This window comes from Ranitomeya imitator, chromosome 1, assembly GCF_032444005.1.
Source record: "Ranitomeya imitator isolate aRanImi1 chromosome 1, aRanImi1.pri, whole genome shotgun sequence".
Taxonomy (NCBI): domain Eukaryota; kingdom Metazoa; phylum Chordata; class Amphibia; order Anura; family Dendrobatidae; genus Ranitomeya; species Ranitomeya imitator.
The window spans coordinates 891,010,431-891,026,947 of NC_091282.1; the positions used below are offsets into that span (position 1 = coordinate 891,010,431).

General features: G+C 40.1%; 1 protein-coding gene across 1 annotated transcript in view; it reads right to left on the reverse strand.

Moving 5' to 3' along the window:
- Window positions 1-16,517, reverse strand: part of FRAS1 (Fraser extracellular matrix complex subunit 1) — an 845,787-nt gene that overhangs the window by 158,976 nt on the left and 670,294 nt on the right. Inside the window, exons 34-38 of the mRNA XM_069743201.1 lie at window positions 14,694-14,831; window positions 14,210-14,242; window positions 12,020-12,151; window positions 3,513-3,638; window positions 1,614-1,861 (exon numbers count right to left, since the gene is read on the reverse strand). Coding sequence (XP_069599302.1) covers window positions 1,614-1,861; window positions 3,513-3,638; window positions 12,020-12,151; window positions 14,210-14,242; window positions 14,694-14,831 — 677 coding nt within the window. The remainder of the gene's footprint in view (window positions 1-1,613; window positions 1,862-3,512; window positions 3,639-12,019; window positions 12,152-14,209; window positions 14,243-14,693; window positions 14,832-16,517) is intronic.

Sequence of the window (16,517 nt, forward strand, 5' to 3'; positions counted from 1 at the left end):
GTGAGGTGAGCAAGTGTCGTGGCCCAGACACTTACACCCACACTAATGAAAATGGCGGCCTCCAGTGATAAAAGTAAAAGTGATTAAATAAAAAAGTATGAAAGTAGTACATTTAATTGTATTAAAAATAATTGATTATATAATCAATAAATATTAATACAAAAACTAAAATCACGGCACCTTCCCTTTAAGACTTAAAGGGGATGACCAGTGGTAGAACAATATGTTTTAATCTCTATAAAATGTAAAACCATAGAACTTTACACTTCACTGTACAAATCTGTTCAATCCTCCTAATTCTGACTCTCTCCATGTCTGGCTCCTCTGGCTTCTACTAGGCCCCCCGACACAATGACTTTGCGGGGCCTAGTAACCACTGGGATGCATGTTCAAAGATGCCACAGAATTGAAGACTGCTTAGATTTAGGTGCCAGGAATAATCAACTCATGCTCAACTCTAATCAATAGGGAAGTGGAGCTGAAATAGGAGGGTCAGAGCAGATTGGAGCAAGAGTATACTAAGTTTTATGGTTTAAACAATAAACCATATGTTTCTGCTAGTTAACAACCCTTTCCAGACTCAACTTGAACTTATATTTGAAAATCTTGCCTCAGAAATCCATATAATACAGAAATATTTTAGTAACACAAAAAAATAACAATACAAACACCAGACAAACCTGCTTAAATAAGTATTGAAATATCAAAATATGTAGTGTTTCTAACCAGGGCCGGACTTGCCATCTGGCAATTCTGGCAAATGCCAGGAGGGCTTTTGTGGTCACGGGTTGCCTTTTCTGCTACTTTGTTAACAGAATCTGTGTTCTCAAGACACAGATACTGTTAAGAGTTGTGATGGAGCACCAAGTCGCTGACTCTGTCACTTACCCCAGCAGGCCACGGGTATCATTAGAAATATTGGTCTTGTAGTAAATCTTCCTTTCCTCCATCCAGGGTAATATTAGTAATATATTTCATCTGGTGCTTGGGGACGGGGACAATATGGGCCTGTGTGATTTCAAATGCCAGGGCTGAATTTCAGCCCCAGTAGGTACCTGTTTGTAACCACGGTCATCTATCATAACAGGAAATGGGGATTGTGACATTTACCGTACTTTTAGCTGGATAATTTCACATAGCTTGTCTTAGAATATAGAGCAAAGTACTGCAGTGCGCAGGCACCGAGAAAGGTCAGAGAGGTCCAGCGCCTGCGCACTGCAGTACTTTGCTCTGCCCTCAACATTATAGACAAAGTACGCCTGTGCCGGAGCCGCGGCAGGAAGAAAAGAAGAGGACGTCATCATATGAAGATGGGAGGCCCCGGACCGTGACGCCCATCAGACCGGACCGCAGCGGGACCACCCCCAAGTAAGTATAATATAACCTCTTTTTCTTATCTTTCAGGTGACATCGGGGGCTTATCTGCAGCATTACAGAATGCTGTAGATAAGCCTCTGATGCCGGTGGCTGCAGCTTATAGGCAAATTTTGGGGTGACAGATTCCCTTTAAGATATGTCTGAAATTTTTAGCCAACCACATAGAAAAAAAGATGGTTCCAAAAATCACAAAAAATAAACTTTTATATTTCTATATTAATAATTAAATCACATACTGTGTAAGCAAGATTTGAGCTGGTTATGACAACAGAGCTTTTGCCAGGCACCATTATGGACAACAGCGAACCAGGGACAAGACGAGGACCATTGCCGTTCGCCAAAGTGACTACTACTTTCAGAAGGGTTGTGGTGGAGGTAACGCCATCAGTCACTGCAATCTCCATGCTATCTTCTGTTGTTGCAGAGCCATCATGTACATAATGTACGGCATTTCTGTTGATATCTTCATATGTAAATGTATCATCTGCCAAAAATGTTAAACAAGTGTTATCTGCTTTGAATTTCCACTTACAGAAATAGTACACTGACAATACAGTAAACCATTATCAATCGCATTGAAAGATGCATATTTCTAGGGCTGTGTACACGTTGCATTTTTTTTCGTTTTTTTCGCTATATAACGCAATAAAAACGCATAAAAAAGCATAGATATGCATCCCTTCAATTATAATGCATTCTGCAATTTTTGTGCACATGATGCTTTTTTTCTACAAAAAAAAAAAACGCATAGCGGTAAAAAACGCATCATGTTCATTAATTTAGCGGATTTTTTGCGTTTTTCCCACTATTTAATGCACTGGGGAAAAATGCGCAAAAAACGTGAAAAAAAACGCATGCGGATTTCTTGCAGAAAATGTCCGGTTTTCTTCAGGAATTTTCTGCAAGAAATCCTGACTTGTGCACACACCCTAGGAGTCGCAAAAATAAAGACAATGTTTTTAAAATATATATTTACAATATATACATTATTTACGTTACATATGTGTATTTTCCATTTAAAAAATTGTGGATATCCTAAATGTTGTGCATTTTCCAATTCGGCTTAGCCATACCCTATTCTATTTCTATACTATTCAGACCTGCAACACAAAACCTATAAGTGTGACCACACATGTACAAAAATATCAATTTTTATGAGATAAAGCCATGAAAGATACATACAAGATAGAAAGTGGGTGATATCATTACAGATAAAAAGTATATTCTAAAATGTAAAGTGTTGCGGAATATGTAGGCGCTATAAAAGGAAAATTATTATTATTATTATTATTATTACGGTAAGTATAGCAAAGCATCCATCATCCAAAGGACAATATAGAGGTGGTACAATCAACATTTTACATGCTCATTTACCAGTGATACAGGAAATTAGTTAAAGTACCATAACAAAGAAATGTATAATGGATATAGTATCAACAAAGATAAAATTAGAGGAAAGATAATAAATTGTCGCAGAAATATAAGATATGCAAGTAGTAGTTAGTTTATAGGGATCAGTGTTGGGAAACAAACACCAAGACATCATAGTTGTAGGCTCATAGTGATATAAACTCTGGTTGAAACCATATACATTTATAAATAACAATAATATGGTGCAAGTAAATATTATCTTGAAGTGTTTTATCTAGTTTAATTAATTTTTTTCTCAGCAAATCTTTCACATTAGCAATCCAGTCAAAAGCTGTAACTCGCTTCTTCCATAAAAACGTACTTTATTCATAAAAAAATGGTTAAAAACAACAACGATGGTTATAGAAATCTAATAGCAATGCCTTTCTGACCTACATGGTGATTAGTCTGGCTCAGACTAAGGACCATGTAGGCTAAGGACCATGTAGGTCAAAAATGCATTACCTGGAGTTTGTGTTCCTGCTGTTGGCATTAGTTGTTTGTGCTGCGGTCTGACCATCATTGTTTTTAACCATTTTTGAAAAATAAATTATGTTTTTATGAAAGAAAAGAGTGTCAGCTTTGGCTTTTGACTAGTTTGCTACTGTTGAGGGACTATTGTTGCCATGCATTGAACAGAAGAGATGATTGCTCGATAAAACTTTTACAATGTTGGTATAAGATGCAAGGAGGTATAGCAAATAATATAGATTTTTCATGTCTACCTGAAGTTAAAGGAGTCTGTATGCCATCTTCAGATTTCATAAGAACACCAAAACGAGGTGGTTCCACCACTTCATATAACAGATCTTCTGGAGCAGTGTCTGTATCGCTTACTGTAAGCTGCATTCCTGCCAATTATAAATAAAAATGACAATCTATGAGGATATCTTTGGCAACATATTCTATGGGGCACATTCATCAAAGCTTTCACACCAGAAATTCTGGAGTAAAAGCTTTAAAAATTTGCAAAATTTAGACGCAACATCTTTAAACCTCCACCATATTTGATTGTAGGTACTGTGTTTTTTTCTTTGTAAGCCTCATTCCGTTTTTGTTGAACAGCAGAATGATGTGCTATGCCAGAATGCTCTATCTTGGTCTCATTTGACCACAAAATGCTTTCCCAAAAAGATTTTGGCTTACTCATGAACAGTTTGACAAACTGCAGTCTCAGTGTCAGTAGTGGCGTTCAACTGGGTCTCCTTACATAGTGTTTCATTTTATTCAAATGTCAACAGATACAGTGCCTTGTGAAAGTATTCGGCCCCCTGGAACTTTTCAACCTTTTCCCAGATACAATGCTTCAAACATAAAGATACCAAATGTAAATTTTTTGGTGAAGAATCAACAACAAGTGGAACACAATTATGAAGTTGAACGAAAAATATTGGTTATTTTAAATTTTTGTGGAAATTCAAAAACTGAAAAGTGGGGCGTGCAATATTATTTGGCCCCTTTAACCCCTCTGTGACCTTAGACGTACTATCCCGTCGAGGTGCCCTGGGCTTATCTGACCCTGGACGGGATAGTACGTCATAGCCGATCGGCCGCGCTCACGGGGGGAGCGCGGCCGATCGCGGCCGGGTGTCAGCTGCTTATCGCAGCTGACATCCGGCACTATGTGCCAGGAGCGGTCACGGACCGCCCCCGTCACATTAACCCCCGGCACACCGCGATCAAAGATGATCGCGATGTGCCGGCGGTGCAGGGAAGCACCGCGCAGGGAGGGGGCTCCCTGCGGGCTTCCCTGAGCCCCCCGCAGCAACGCGATGTGATCGCGTTGCTGCGAGGGTCTCCTCACCTCCCTCCCTGCTCGAGCCCCGGATCCAAGATGGCCGCGGATCCGGGTCCTGCAGGGAGGGAGGTGGCTTCACAGAGCCTGCTCAGAGCAGGCACTGTGAAGGCTGCAGCGCTGCATGTCAGATCAGTGATCTGACAGAGTGCTGTGCAAACTGTCAGATCACTGATCTGTGATGTCCCCCCCTGGGACAAAGTAAAAAAGTAAAAAAAAAATTTTCCAAATGTGTAAAAAAAATAAAAAAAAATATTCCAAAATAATGAAAAAAAAAAAATATATTATTCCCATAAATACATTTCTTCATCTAAATAAAAAAAAAAAACCAATAAAAGTACACATATTTAGTATCGCCGCGTCCGTAACGACCCGACCTATAAAACTGTCCCACTAGTTAACCCCTTCAGTAAACACCGTAAGAAAAAAAAAAAAAAAAAACGAGGCAAAAAACAACGCTTTATTATCATACCGCCGAACAAAAAGTGGAATAACACGCGATCAAAAAGACAGATATAAATAACCATGGTACTGCTGAAAGCGTCATATTGTCCCGCAAAAAAAGAGCCGCCATACAGCATCATCAGCAAAAAAATAAAAAAGTTATAGTCCTGAGAATAAAGCGATGCAAAAATAATTATTTTTTCTGTAAAATAGTTTTTATCGTATAAAAGCACCAAACCATAAAAAAATGATATAAATGAGGTATCGCTGTAATCGTACTGACCCGAAGAATAAAACTGATTTATCAATTTTACCAAACGCGGAACGGTATAAACGCCTCCCCCAATAGAAATTCATGAATAGCTGGCTTTTGGTCATTCTTCCTCACAAAAATCGGAATAAAAAGCGATAAAAAAATGTCACGTGCCAAAAATGTTTTCAATAAAAACGTCAACTCGTCCCGCAAAAAACAAGACCTCACATGACTCTGTGGACCAAAATATGGAAAAATTATAGCTCTCAAAATGTGGTATTGCAAAAAATATTTTTTGCAATAAAAAGGGTCTTTCAGTGTGTGACGGCTGCCAATCATAAAAATCCGCTAAAAAACTCGCTATAAAAGTAAATCAAACCCCCCTTCATCACCCCCTTAGTTAGGGAAAAATAAAAAAAAATGTATTTATTTCCATTTTCCCATTAGGGCTAGGGTTAGGGCTAGGGCTAGGGTTAGAGCTAGGGTTAGGGCTAGGGTTAGGGCTAGGGTTAGGGCTAGGGTTAGGGCTAGGGTTAGGGTTAGGGCTAGGGTTAGGGTTAGGGTTAGGGCTAGGGTTAGGGCTAGGGTTAGGGTTAGGGCTAGGGTTAGGGCTAGGGTTAGGGCTAGGGTTAGGGTTGGGGCTACAGTTAGGGTTGGGGCTAAAGTTAGGGTTAGGGTTTAGATTACATTTACAGTTGGGAATAGGGTTGGGATTAGGGTTAGGGGTGTGTCAGGGTTAGAGGTGTGGTTAGGGTTACCGTTGGAATTAGGGTTAGGGGTGTGTTTAGATTAGGGTTTCAGTTATAATTGGGGGTTTCCACTGTTTCGGCACATCAGGGGCTCTCCAAACACGACATGGCGTCCGATCTCAATTCCAGCCAATTCTGCGTTGAAAAAGTAAAACAGTGCTCCTTCCCTTCCGAGCTCTCCTGTGTGCCCAAACAGGGGTTTACCCCAACATATGGGGTATCAGCGTACTCAGGACAAATTGGACAACAACTTTTGTGGACCAATTTCTCCTGTTACCCTTGGGAAAATACAAAACTGGGGGCTAAAAAATAATTTTTGTGGGAAAACAAAAAGATTTTTTATTTTCACGGCTCTGCGTTATAAACTGTAGTGAAACACTTGGGGGTTCAAAGTTCTCACAACACATCTAGATAAGTTCATTGAGGGGTCTAGTTTCCAATATGGGGTCACTTGTGGGGGGTTTCTACTGTTTAGGTACATTAGGGGCTCTGCAAACGCAATGTGACGCCTGCAGACCAATCCATCTAAGTCTGCATTCCAAATGATGCTCCTTCCCTTCCGAGCCCTCCCATGCGCCCAAACGGTGGTTCCCCCCCACATATCGGGTATCAGCGTACTCAGGACAAATTGGACAACAACATTTAGGGTCCAATTTCTCCTGCTAACCTTGGAAAAATACAAAACTGGGGGCTAAAATATAATTTTTGTGGAAAAAAAAATATTTTTTATTTGCATGGCTCTGCGTTATAAACTGTAGTGAAATACTTGGGGGTTCAAAGCTCTCACAACACATCAAGATGAGTTCCTTAGGGGGTCTACTTTCCAAAATGGTGTCACTTGTGGGGGGTTTCTACTGTTTAGGTACATTAGGGGCTCTGCAAACGCAATGTGACGCCTGCAGACCATTCCATCTAAGTCTGCATTCCAAATGGCGCTCCTTCCCTTCCGAGCCCTCCCATGCGCCCAAACGGTGGTTCCCCCCCACATATGGGGTATCAGCGTACTCAGGACAAATTGGACAACAACTTTTGGGGTCCAATTTCTCCTGTTACCCTAGGGAAAATACAAAACTGGGGGCTAAAAAATAATTTTTGTGGGAAAAAAATTTTGTTTTATTTTTATGGCTCTGCATTATAAACTTCTGTGAAGCCCTTGGTGGGTCAAAGTGCTCACCACACATCCAGATAAGTTCCTTAGGGGGTCTACTTTCCAAAATGGTGTCACTTGTGGGGGGTTTCAATGTTTAGGCACATCAGTGGCTCTCCAAACGCAACATGGCGTCCCATCTCAATTCCTGTCAATTTTGCATTGAAAAGTCAAACGGCGCTCCTTCCCTTCCGAGCTCTCCCATGCGCCCAAACAGTGGTTTACTGCCACATATGGGGTATCAGCGTACTCGGGACAAATTGGACAACAACTTTTGAGGTCCAATTTCTTCTCTTACCCTTGGAAAAATAAAAAATTGGGGGCAAAAATATAATTTTTGTGAAAAAATATGATTTTTTATTTATACGGCTCTGCATTATAAACTTCTGTGAAGCACTTGGTGGGTCAAAGTGCTCACCACACCTCTAGATAAGTTCCTTAGGGGGTCTACTTTCCAAAATGGTGTCACTTGTGGGGGGTTTCAATGTTTAGGCACATCAGTGGCTCTCCAAACGCAACATGGCGTCCCATCTCAATTTCTGTCAATTTTGCATTGAAAAGTCAAACTGCGCTCCTTCCCTTCCGAGCTCTCCCATGCGCCCAAACAGTGGTTTACTGCCACATATGGGGTATCAGCGTACTCAGGACAAATTGGACAACAACTTTTGAGGTCCAATTTCTTCTCTTACCCTTGGAAAAATAAAAAATTGGGGGCAAAAATATAATTTTTGTGAAAAAATATGATTTTTTATTTTTACGGTTCTGCATTATAAACTTCTGTGAAGCACTTGGTGGGTCAAAGTGCTCACCACACATCCAGATAAGTTCCTTAGGGGGTCTACTGTCACTTGTGGGGGGTTTCAATGTTTAGGCACATCAGTGGCTCTCCAAACGCAACATGGCGTCCCATCTCAATTCCTGTCAATTTTGCATTGAAAAGTCAAATAGCGCTCCTTCCCTTCCGAGCTCTCCCATGCGCCCAAACAGTGGTTTACTGCCACATATGGGGTATCAGCGTACTCAGGACAAATTGGACAACAACTTTTTGGGTCCAATTTCTCCTGTTACCCTTGGTAAAATAAAACAAATTGGAGCTGAAGTAAATTTTTTGTGTAAAAAAGTTAAATGTTCATTTTTATTTAAACATTCCAAAAATTCCTATTAAACACCTGAAGGGTTAATAAACTTCTTGAATGTGGTTTTGAGCACCTTGAGGGGTGCAGTTTTTAGAATGGTGTCACACTTGGGCATTTTCTATCATATAGACCCCTCAAAATGACTTCAAATGAGACGTGGTCCCTAAAAAAAAATGGTGTTGTAAAAATGAGAAATTGCTGGTCAACTTTTAACCCTTATAACTCCCTAACAAAAAAAAAAATTGGTTCCAAAATTATGCTGATGTAAAGGAGACATGTGGGAAATGTTACTTATTAAGTATTTTGTGTGACATATCTCTGTGATTTAATTGCATAAAAATTCAAAGTTTGAAAATTGCGAAATTTTCAAAATTTTCGCCAAATTTCCGTTTTTTTCACAAATAAACGCAGGTACTATCAAAGAAATTTTACCACTATCATGAAGTACAATATGTCACGAGAAAACAATGTCAGAATCACCAGGATCCGTTGAAGCGTTTCGGAGTTATAACCTCATAAAGGGACAGTGGTCAGAATTGTAAAAATTGGCCTGGTCATTAACGTGCAAACCACCCTTGGGGGTAAAGGGGTTAACTTAATACTTTGTTGCGCCACCTTTTGCTGCGATTACAGCTGCAAGTCGCTTGGTGTATGTCTCTATCAGTTTTGTGCATCGAGAGACTGATATTCTTGCCCATTCTTTCTTGGCAAACAGCTCGAGCTCATTGAGGTTTGATTGAGGTGTGGACTTTGACTTGGCCATTCTAACACCTGGATACGTTTATTTGTGAATCATTCCATTGTAGATTTTCCTTTATGTTTGGGATCATTGTCTTGTTGGAAGACAATTCTCCGTCCCAGTCTCAGGTCTTTTGCAGACTCCAATAGGTTTTCTTCAAGAATGGTCCTGTATTTGGCTCCAACCATCTTCCCATCAATTTTAACCATCTTTCCTGTCCCTGCTGAAGAAAAGCAGGCCTAAAAAGGGAAAAGGTTGAAAAGTTCCAGGGGGCCGAATACTTTCACAAGGCACTGTAGTTTGTGCGGACACTGATGCACCGTGAGCCTGCAGGAGAGCTTGAATTTCTTTGGGACTTGATTGGGCCTGCTTGTCAATCATTGAGACTATCCTGCGATGCAACCTTTCCTGAATTATTCTCTGTCATCCACATCCAGTGAGATTAACTACATTGCCATGGGTTGTAAAATTCTTGATTATGTTGCACACCATGGACAAAGGAACATCAAAATCTCTGGAAATGAACTTGTAAACTTGAGATTGTTGATATTGTTCAACAACTTTGGCTCTCAAGTCCTCAGACAGTTCTCTCTTCCTTTCTGTTCCTCATGTTTACAGTGGCACACAGACACACAATTAAAATATTGAGTGAACTTCTCTTTTTATCTGGCTTCAGCTGTGATTTTCATATTGCCCAAACCTGTTTCTTGCCACAGGTGAATTTGAATGAGCATCACATGCTTGAAAGTCAATTACCCACAATTTTGGAAATGTGGCAACAATTTTGTTCCAGTCATTCTTGGAGATTTGTGTGAAATTATGTCCAATTTGCCTTTTCTTCATTGTTCTTTTGTGTTGTTCCAATACACACAAAGGAAATCAACATGGGTATAACAAAACATGTGTAATTGCAAGAATGTTCTGGGAGAAATACTCCATTCTAACTTGAGGAGAATATAGGATAACAATGCCCCTGGAGTTTGTTTGCAAGCTAGTACTGCATGATAACTCCTCACACAGGGACCACCCTGATCACTATTCACTGGAAAAGGATAATACTTTATTTTGTTCTTTTATGCTGACAGTTACATTTTAGAGGGTGTCATGTTTACACATGTTACTATCCTGTGCAAACACTATAGCAGGAGGTTATATGTGATCCTCATATGTAATGCTAAGTTCCCTTTAACTTTTTCCCCAAATCTTTAGTTTTTAACTTTTATTGCTTTTCCATCCTCTTGTATATACCTTTATATCCCTGTTTACATCCATGTCATAGATTTTTTTTGTGTTAAAAGTAGAAATTTTGAATAAAATAAGACACAACTTTTGGTTTTAAGCTAACAAATAGGCAAAAAAAAAAAATCCAAAAGTTGTGTTGAACAGCTGCGAGATATGCAAGGACTTGAACATATTATTTTAGCACAATAACACCTTATACAAGCTTGTTCACTCGTCACTAATGATTATCACTGTGAAGAAAAAATGACAAGACAATATGATTCTGTATGCCACTTTGACTAAGGAGATGGGTTGACAGAAGAGGCCCACAATGTCAAACCTCTAGACTCCAATTGACTGAAGTCGGCCAAACCCCTCGGTATCGGTGGGCTGAGCCCACAGGCTAATATATATAGAGCTCTATATATAGAGCTCCCCAATTCCCTCCTGACAGGTGATGTCACATGAGATCCAGCATGTCTGAATTTGGACTGTCAATAGTTTTGTTCCTGGTGAAATCAGCCGCTGTCGGGAGTCTGGAAGAGGACAGGAGTATCTGGCAGCAGTTCTCTTGTAGCGAGCTCTCCTGTGTATGGGGGAGTTTGGAGAGTAAGCAGCTGGCCAAATCATTGTTCAGCTGACAGCTATCTATTATGTATGGGGCCCTTTACATACAGATATTGTTATTGACATCAGCATGTAAGGGATTCAACTGGAATGGTGGAACTTGAGTGTTTTGGAAAATGTCATCATGGCAGTGTCGGCAAGATTGAGAAGATGAGAAAGTGAATTACTCCACTCAACTGAGAGTCACTGGATGTAATTATTCATTTTGCCTGCAATAAATCGTTCTATAAATGTGTCAGATATGTATCTGACATTATGTGATTACTGTATTCAGCCTCAGTTTGCTGGTAATATTCAATGACAACATGTGGCGCTTTGATGTTCCTTTAAGGTTTTTCAGTATGGGTGTGTTGTCCATTGCCTGTCTGATGGAGTTATTTAGTTACTGTATAGCGGTCTCCTGATAAACAGAACCAACGTATTGTCCAATCATAGTATGGTAATAACATTTAGTCACAGTATATATAATTATTTGGAGATAGAAATGATTTATATACACAGATTCTTGACTTTGATAAAACATATTGTGCTCTGGATTTCCACTACAGAACATAGGTCTTGGGAAGCACAATCCACAAAAAGTGACCAGGACCAAAGCGTGTGCTAGTAAGTAATATCAAGTGTAAGTGCCACTAAGCGTTTTATACATTTATCACCAATAAAAATACTATCTGCCATGGCTTTAATTATTAACACTAGCTACTTATTGTTACAATTAATTAAAAATATGCAAATAGTGATGGGGAACATAAACGGGCTGTTAATGAGGATGTTCTCATGCTTTGTGCCTATGACAATCGGGACTGTACTTCTGGCTCTGGTATTATTTAAAATTAGTTAATTAGCTAAGAGAAGTCATTTTACTTCATTTATGGATAGACTGTTACTATTGTAACTTTTTTGTCAGTATTAGTAATCAGTAAAATTCTTTGTACAATACAAATGTATCTTCCTTCCTAATCCCTTGAGTACGCACCTATCCCACGTATCTCCTATAAAGAATTTGATGATAATCTGTAACACCTATAATAGTCTGAATTAACTTATTTTATCTGTTGCTTGACAACATACTTCCCATCTTACAGATGAAAGTCTCGAAGAAGTAAATGCTAACCACTAACCAATAGGAACTCTTCCACCTTGTGTGACCTCAAGGAATGGCGCGGTGATCTGGAACACGGGAGGTTGCTGCTCATTTGAAAGTAAATGGATTGTAAATGGCATCTCCGCTGTGGTGAACTCCCCATCTGAGACTATGAGCAAGAACAGAGAGCAGCAGTCAGATTATTTATTTCTACAATGCAACCTCTGGATTTCACTTATATAGTTCACATATTATGGGATATCAGATTAAAGTAACACATAATTACTTTGCCTAAATACAACTCAAAAACTACAAAAACTATTAGCAAAGGTAATTTATTGCATATAGCACACATGGTATATACTTCCTTCCTCTAACCCTTATTGCTAAACAGTAACAGTCATTTTTAATTCATAAATCAGCAGTACACATGAAAATAAACAATTTTATAATATATTTTATCAGGCAAATCTGCTTTTTCACTTCCTTTATTCATTAGTCGAGCTTAATTCATGGATAAGATCATTCATTGAATATAGATTTTTCTATTACTGAGATAAGAGATGACACTTGGTGCTTTAAATACTCTATGGAGAGGGGAGGAGGAAGAGGGAAGAGTTAGAGGCAAAAACAAACATTCTGCTGTAAGTTCTCCTGAAATGACAGTAACTGTTCTCCATAGAAGTTTATGACCAAGGTATATAGGTTGAAAAAGATACAGGTCCATCAAGCACAATCTTTATCCACCAGTTATCTATGCTCTATAGCTAGATTATTTATAACTCATGGTGCCATTTGTAATGGAAAAAATCTGCATAAACCAGAGACAGAAGGAGAAAAAAACGGATTTCTGTAATAAAATATATTACCGTATAAAGTTACTTATTTTCAAAATGTCATTAAAATTATGGTCAGTTTTTAAATGTCTATTTACTCTATCAATTACTTTTTTTTAAATACTTTTTAAGTGCTTGGTGGTCTTTTCAACCTCAAAGTAAAAACGAGTTATAACTTGCTGATCGGTGGGTGTCCCATCACTGGGCCAATCAATAGATCAGGAAATTGTATCCCCATTACAAAATGAAGGACTGCCACTCCATTCATTCTCTATGGGGCTGCCAAAAAAAGCAGAGCACAGCACTAGGCATCCCATAGGGAATGAATGGAGCTGCATTGGTATCAGAACTTACCGGTACTTCTTTTTAGTGTAGGTGATAGCAGTGAAAGGGTCAGGACCTGCCTCCTCCCAGTGTTGTGCTTATCTAAACCATCTCCTGCCCCAGGCTCATCCCCAGAGTTAGTAGGTCACAGGTGCTGAGCGGACCCTTTCAAATTAACCATATGTATTCTAAGTGAATATGTTCAGATATCAGTGCAGTGTACGCAAATAGACTGGGGAAAAGCAGGGGCTTGAAAGTCACTGTGAGGGGTTGACTCACTCGACTGCTTGCAAAGGTAGACACCGGAACGCTTCTTGTGTAAGGGTACCGTTTCACAGTGGCACTCTGGTCGCTACAACGGCACGATCCGTGACGTTCCAGCGATATACTTACGATCTCGCTGTGTCTGACACGCTACTGCGATCAGGGACCCCGCTGAGAATCGTACGTCGTAGAAGATCGTTTGAAACTTTCTTTCGTCGTCAAGTGTCCTGCTGTGGCGGCATGATCGCATCGTGTAACAAAGGTGTGCACGATATTCTCCACCTCCTCTGCTGATTCTACATCGCAAATACGTCATGAAATTATCGTTCCAGCGCCATGCATTGTGAAGTGTGACCGCAGTCTACGACGCTGGCGCGATAATGGAGCGACGCTGGAGCGTCACGGATCGTGCCGTCGTAGCGACCAAAGTGCCACTGTGAGACGGTACCTTAAGTCACGTGCTGGTTTATAGCACAGCATAAACCATGGCAGGGATTAACAAAATAAACATGGCCTTTCTGGCAGAACAAAAGATAAAGTATAGCAAAGTCCTTGTATTGGCGGGACTCCCTGCAGAGGACACCACAAGTCTTCAGCTCCACCTGGAGCCACCATCAGTGGCTGAACCAGTGTAACCATTGTTATATATAAAAAGGGAACTCCAGAGACTCATAATTGGTGGGGGTCCCATCTGCAATTACTTGAAGTCATTCAATGATGAGATACTAGAAACAAGTTATCTATTTTTTGTGTATCAACATGTTTTTATTTGGATACTAACAAAAAGAATAATTGCACACTACCTGTAAAGAAGAAATCCACTGATTCTGGAAGACCTAGAATATAAAATCTACATTAGCACGGACCAGCCAAATGTTTTCTATTCAATATTGTGATATGACTTACCAGTAAGGCTACGTTCACACTAGCGTTATGCTAGTGTGCGTCGGGTTAGCGTCGGGCGACGCAGCGGCGACGCACGCGTCATGCGCCCCTATACTTAACATGGGGGGCGCATGCGTTTTTGTTTGTTGCGTTGTGCGATGCATGCGTCTTTTTTGCCGCAAGCGTCGGACCAAGAAAACGCAACAAGTTGCATTTTTCTTGCGTCCGATTTTCGGCAAAAAATGATGCATGTGTCGCAAAAAGCAGCGTTTTTGCGTGCGTTTTGCCGCGTTTTTGAGTGCGTTGTGCGTTGCGTCGCCGACGCAGCGGCGCGCAACGCTAGTGTGAACGTAGCCTAAATTATGTGAAGGGCTTAACTAAAGGGAAACAGGCAACACATACCTGTGAAAGAGAAGTCCATGATCTCACTCAAGTGAGGTGCTGCTCTTGGTGGGCGGTAGAGAATGTTTCCATCATTAATATCGGCTTGTGTAAAGTACCTCACAGGGATCCTGGGCTTATCTTTGTGTTCTAACACACCTGCATATTGGACAAAGACATAAAATCAGTCAAAACTTCTTTATGGGATGTCACTTTATGTATTTTAAGGGGCAGTCCACCTTCTGGAAAGTGGGCTTGAATGGTTGTAAAACAAACAAGCTAAACATGTACTTACCCTCACGGAGTCTAGCGCCGATTCCTTGCCAAATCTCCAGTCTCAATGTTTTGACAGTAAGTCACATCAACAGCACATTTCACCACACTAGACAATCACTGAACTCAGTGGCTGTGCCAAGGAGGACAGCACCTACCGCTCAGCGCTCTGTGATTGCCTAGAACAGTGAAGCATGCTGTAGATATGACGTCACGGTTACAGCCAGAACACAGAGACTGGAGCAGTGATGGGGAGCAGAATGAGGCAGCAGACTGTTTGCTATTACATGTCTCACAAGGGAGAGTCTGTTCTCCTGATATCACTGTAGCGCCGTTTCTGATTACAACAATTCTTCAGCTTTCAATTCACAGGCAGCCATTGTGTGGGGAGGGGAGTAGCGTCGAGCCGACATCACTGTAAAAGGAGAGCTGCAGCTGCGGATGTGTTTGCACTGAGAAACATTCAGCTCTGCTGTACTTTGCTAGTTAAACTCACACACAGCTCTCCAGTAAGACCAGCAAGGCAAATTGTCAGTTATTATATGTCTCACACGGATAATGCCCCCTTCATGTAAAATAATCTCTGGAGGCAGATTCTCATGCAGATCAGTGTCCAACCCATAGTGCTGAACAGCTCATTTACATATAAGAAAAATGTGGATTTCTCTGGAATAAGACATCGGGCTGCAGATATCAAATTGTCATTATATTCAGCTTCCTATGACCTCCATGCCCACATAGAGGACCTAGGAGGGCTGATCCTACTGAAAGATCCTAACTAAAATGTATTGCTCATATAGAAACAGGAAAAAAAATGTATTATCTACCCATAACGTAATTGTGCTTAGCCATTTCATAACTATATAAAACAATGCTCAAGCCAGGTTGGAAATATAATTGCATATCTTCAAGTTCAGGAATATACTGCAGATTTGGCAGTAATACATCTCACAGGGATTATTATAATTATTATAGTAACAATCAAATACAGCACTTATGTTTAGAATTTATATCACCCGAGATCAATTACCGCTTAAGGCACGAACATACGTCAACAATGATTGATAACCAATTAAACCGCATTATTTTGGTCACCGTTTATTCTAGAATGTGACATTTAGTTGGCTTTTCTAATGTAGCACGCCTTATGACGTTTAGCGCTGCAGCATCACAACAAATCCATCAAGTTAAATGTAATATTGTTTTGTTTAAGGCTGATGCGGACAGTAATGTGAGAGGAGAATTCAATTCAGCTGACACATGAGAGACTTATCTAGTGAGCTCCCAGCTGTGATTCTACGCAACTTTATTAATCTCTCACATTTTAGGAAGCTAGTTAATTAACTTCAATACAGAATGATTTACCATGAATTCATGTTATTAGATGGTACTTACACCACATTTATATTGCTCTACTCCACTGCAATGAAGACTTCAGAAATATACTTTGCTGCAGAAATCTGCCCTAAGTAGTCAGCACATTATCAAACCATATAAACTGGTCATATACATAAAAAACAGAGCCTGAACCCACAGATTTCTTCTTTCAGCCCTTGGTTATCAGGGAAAGAA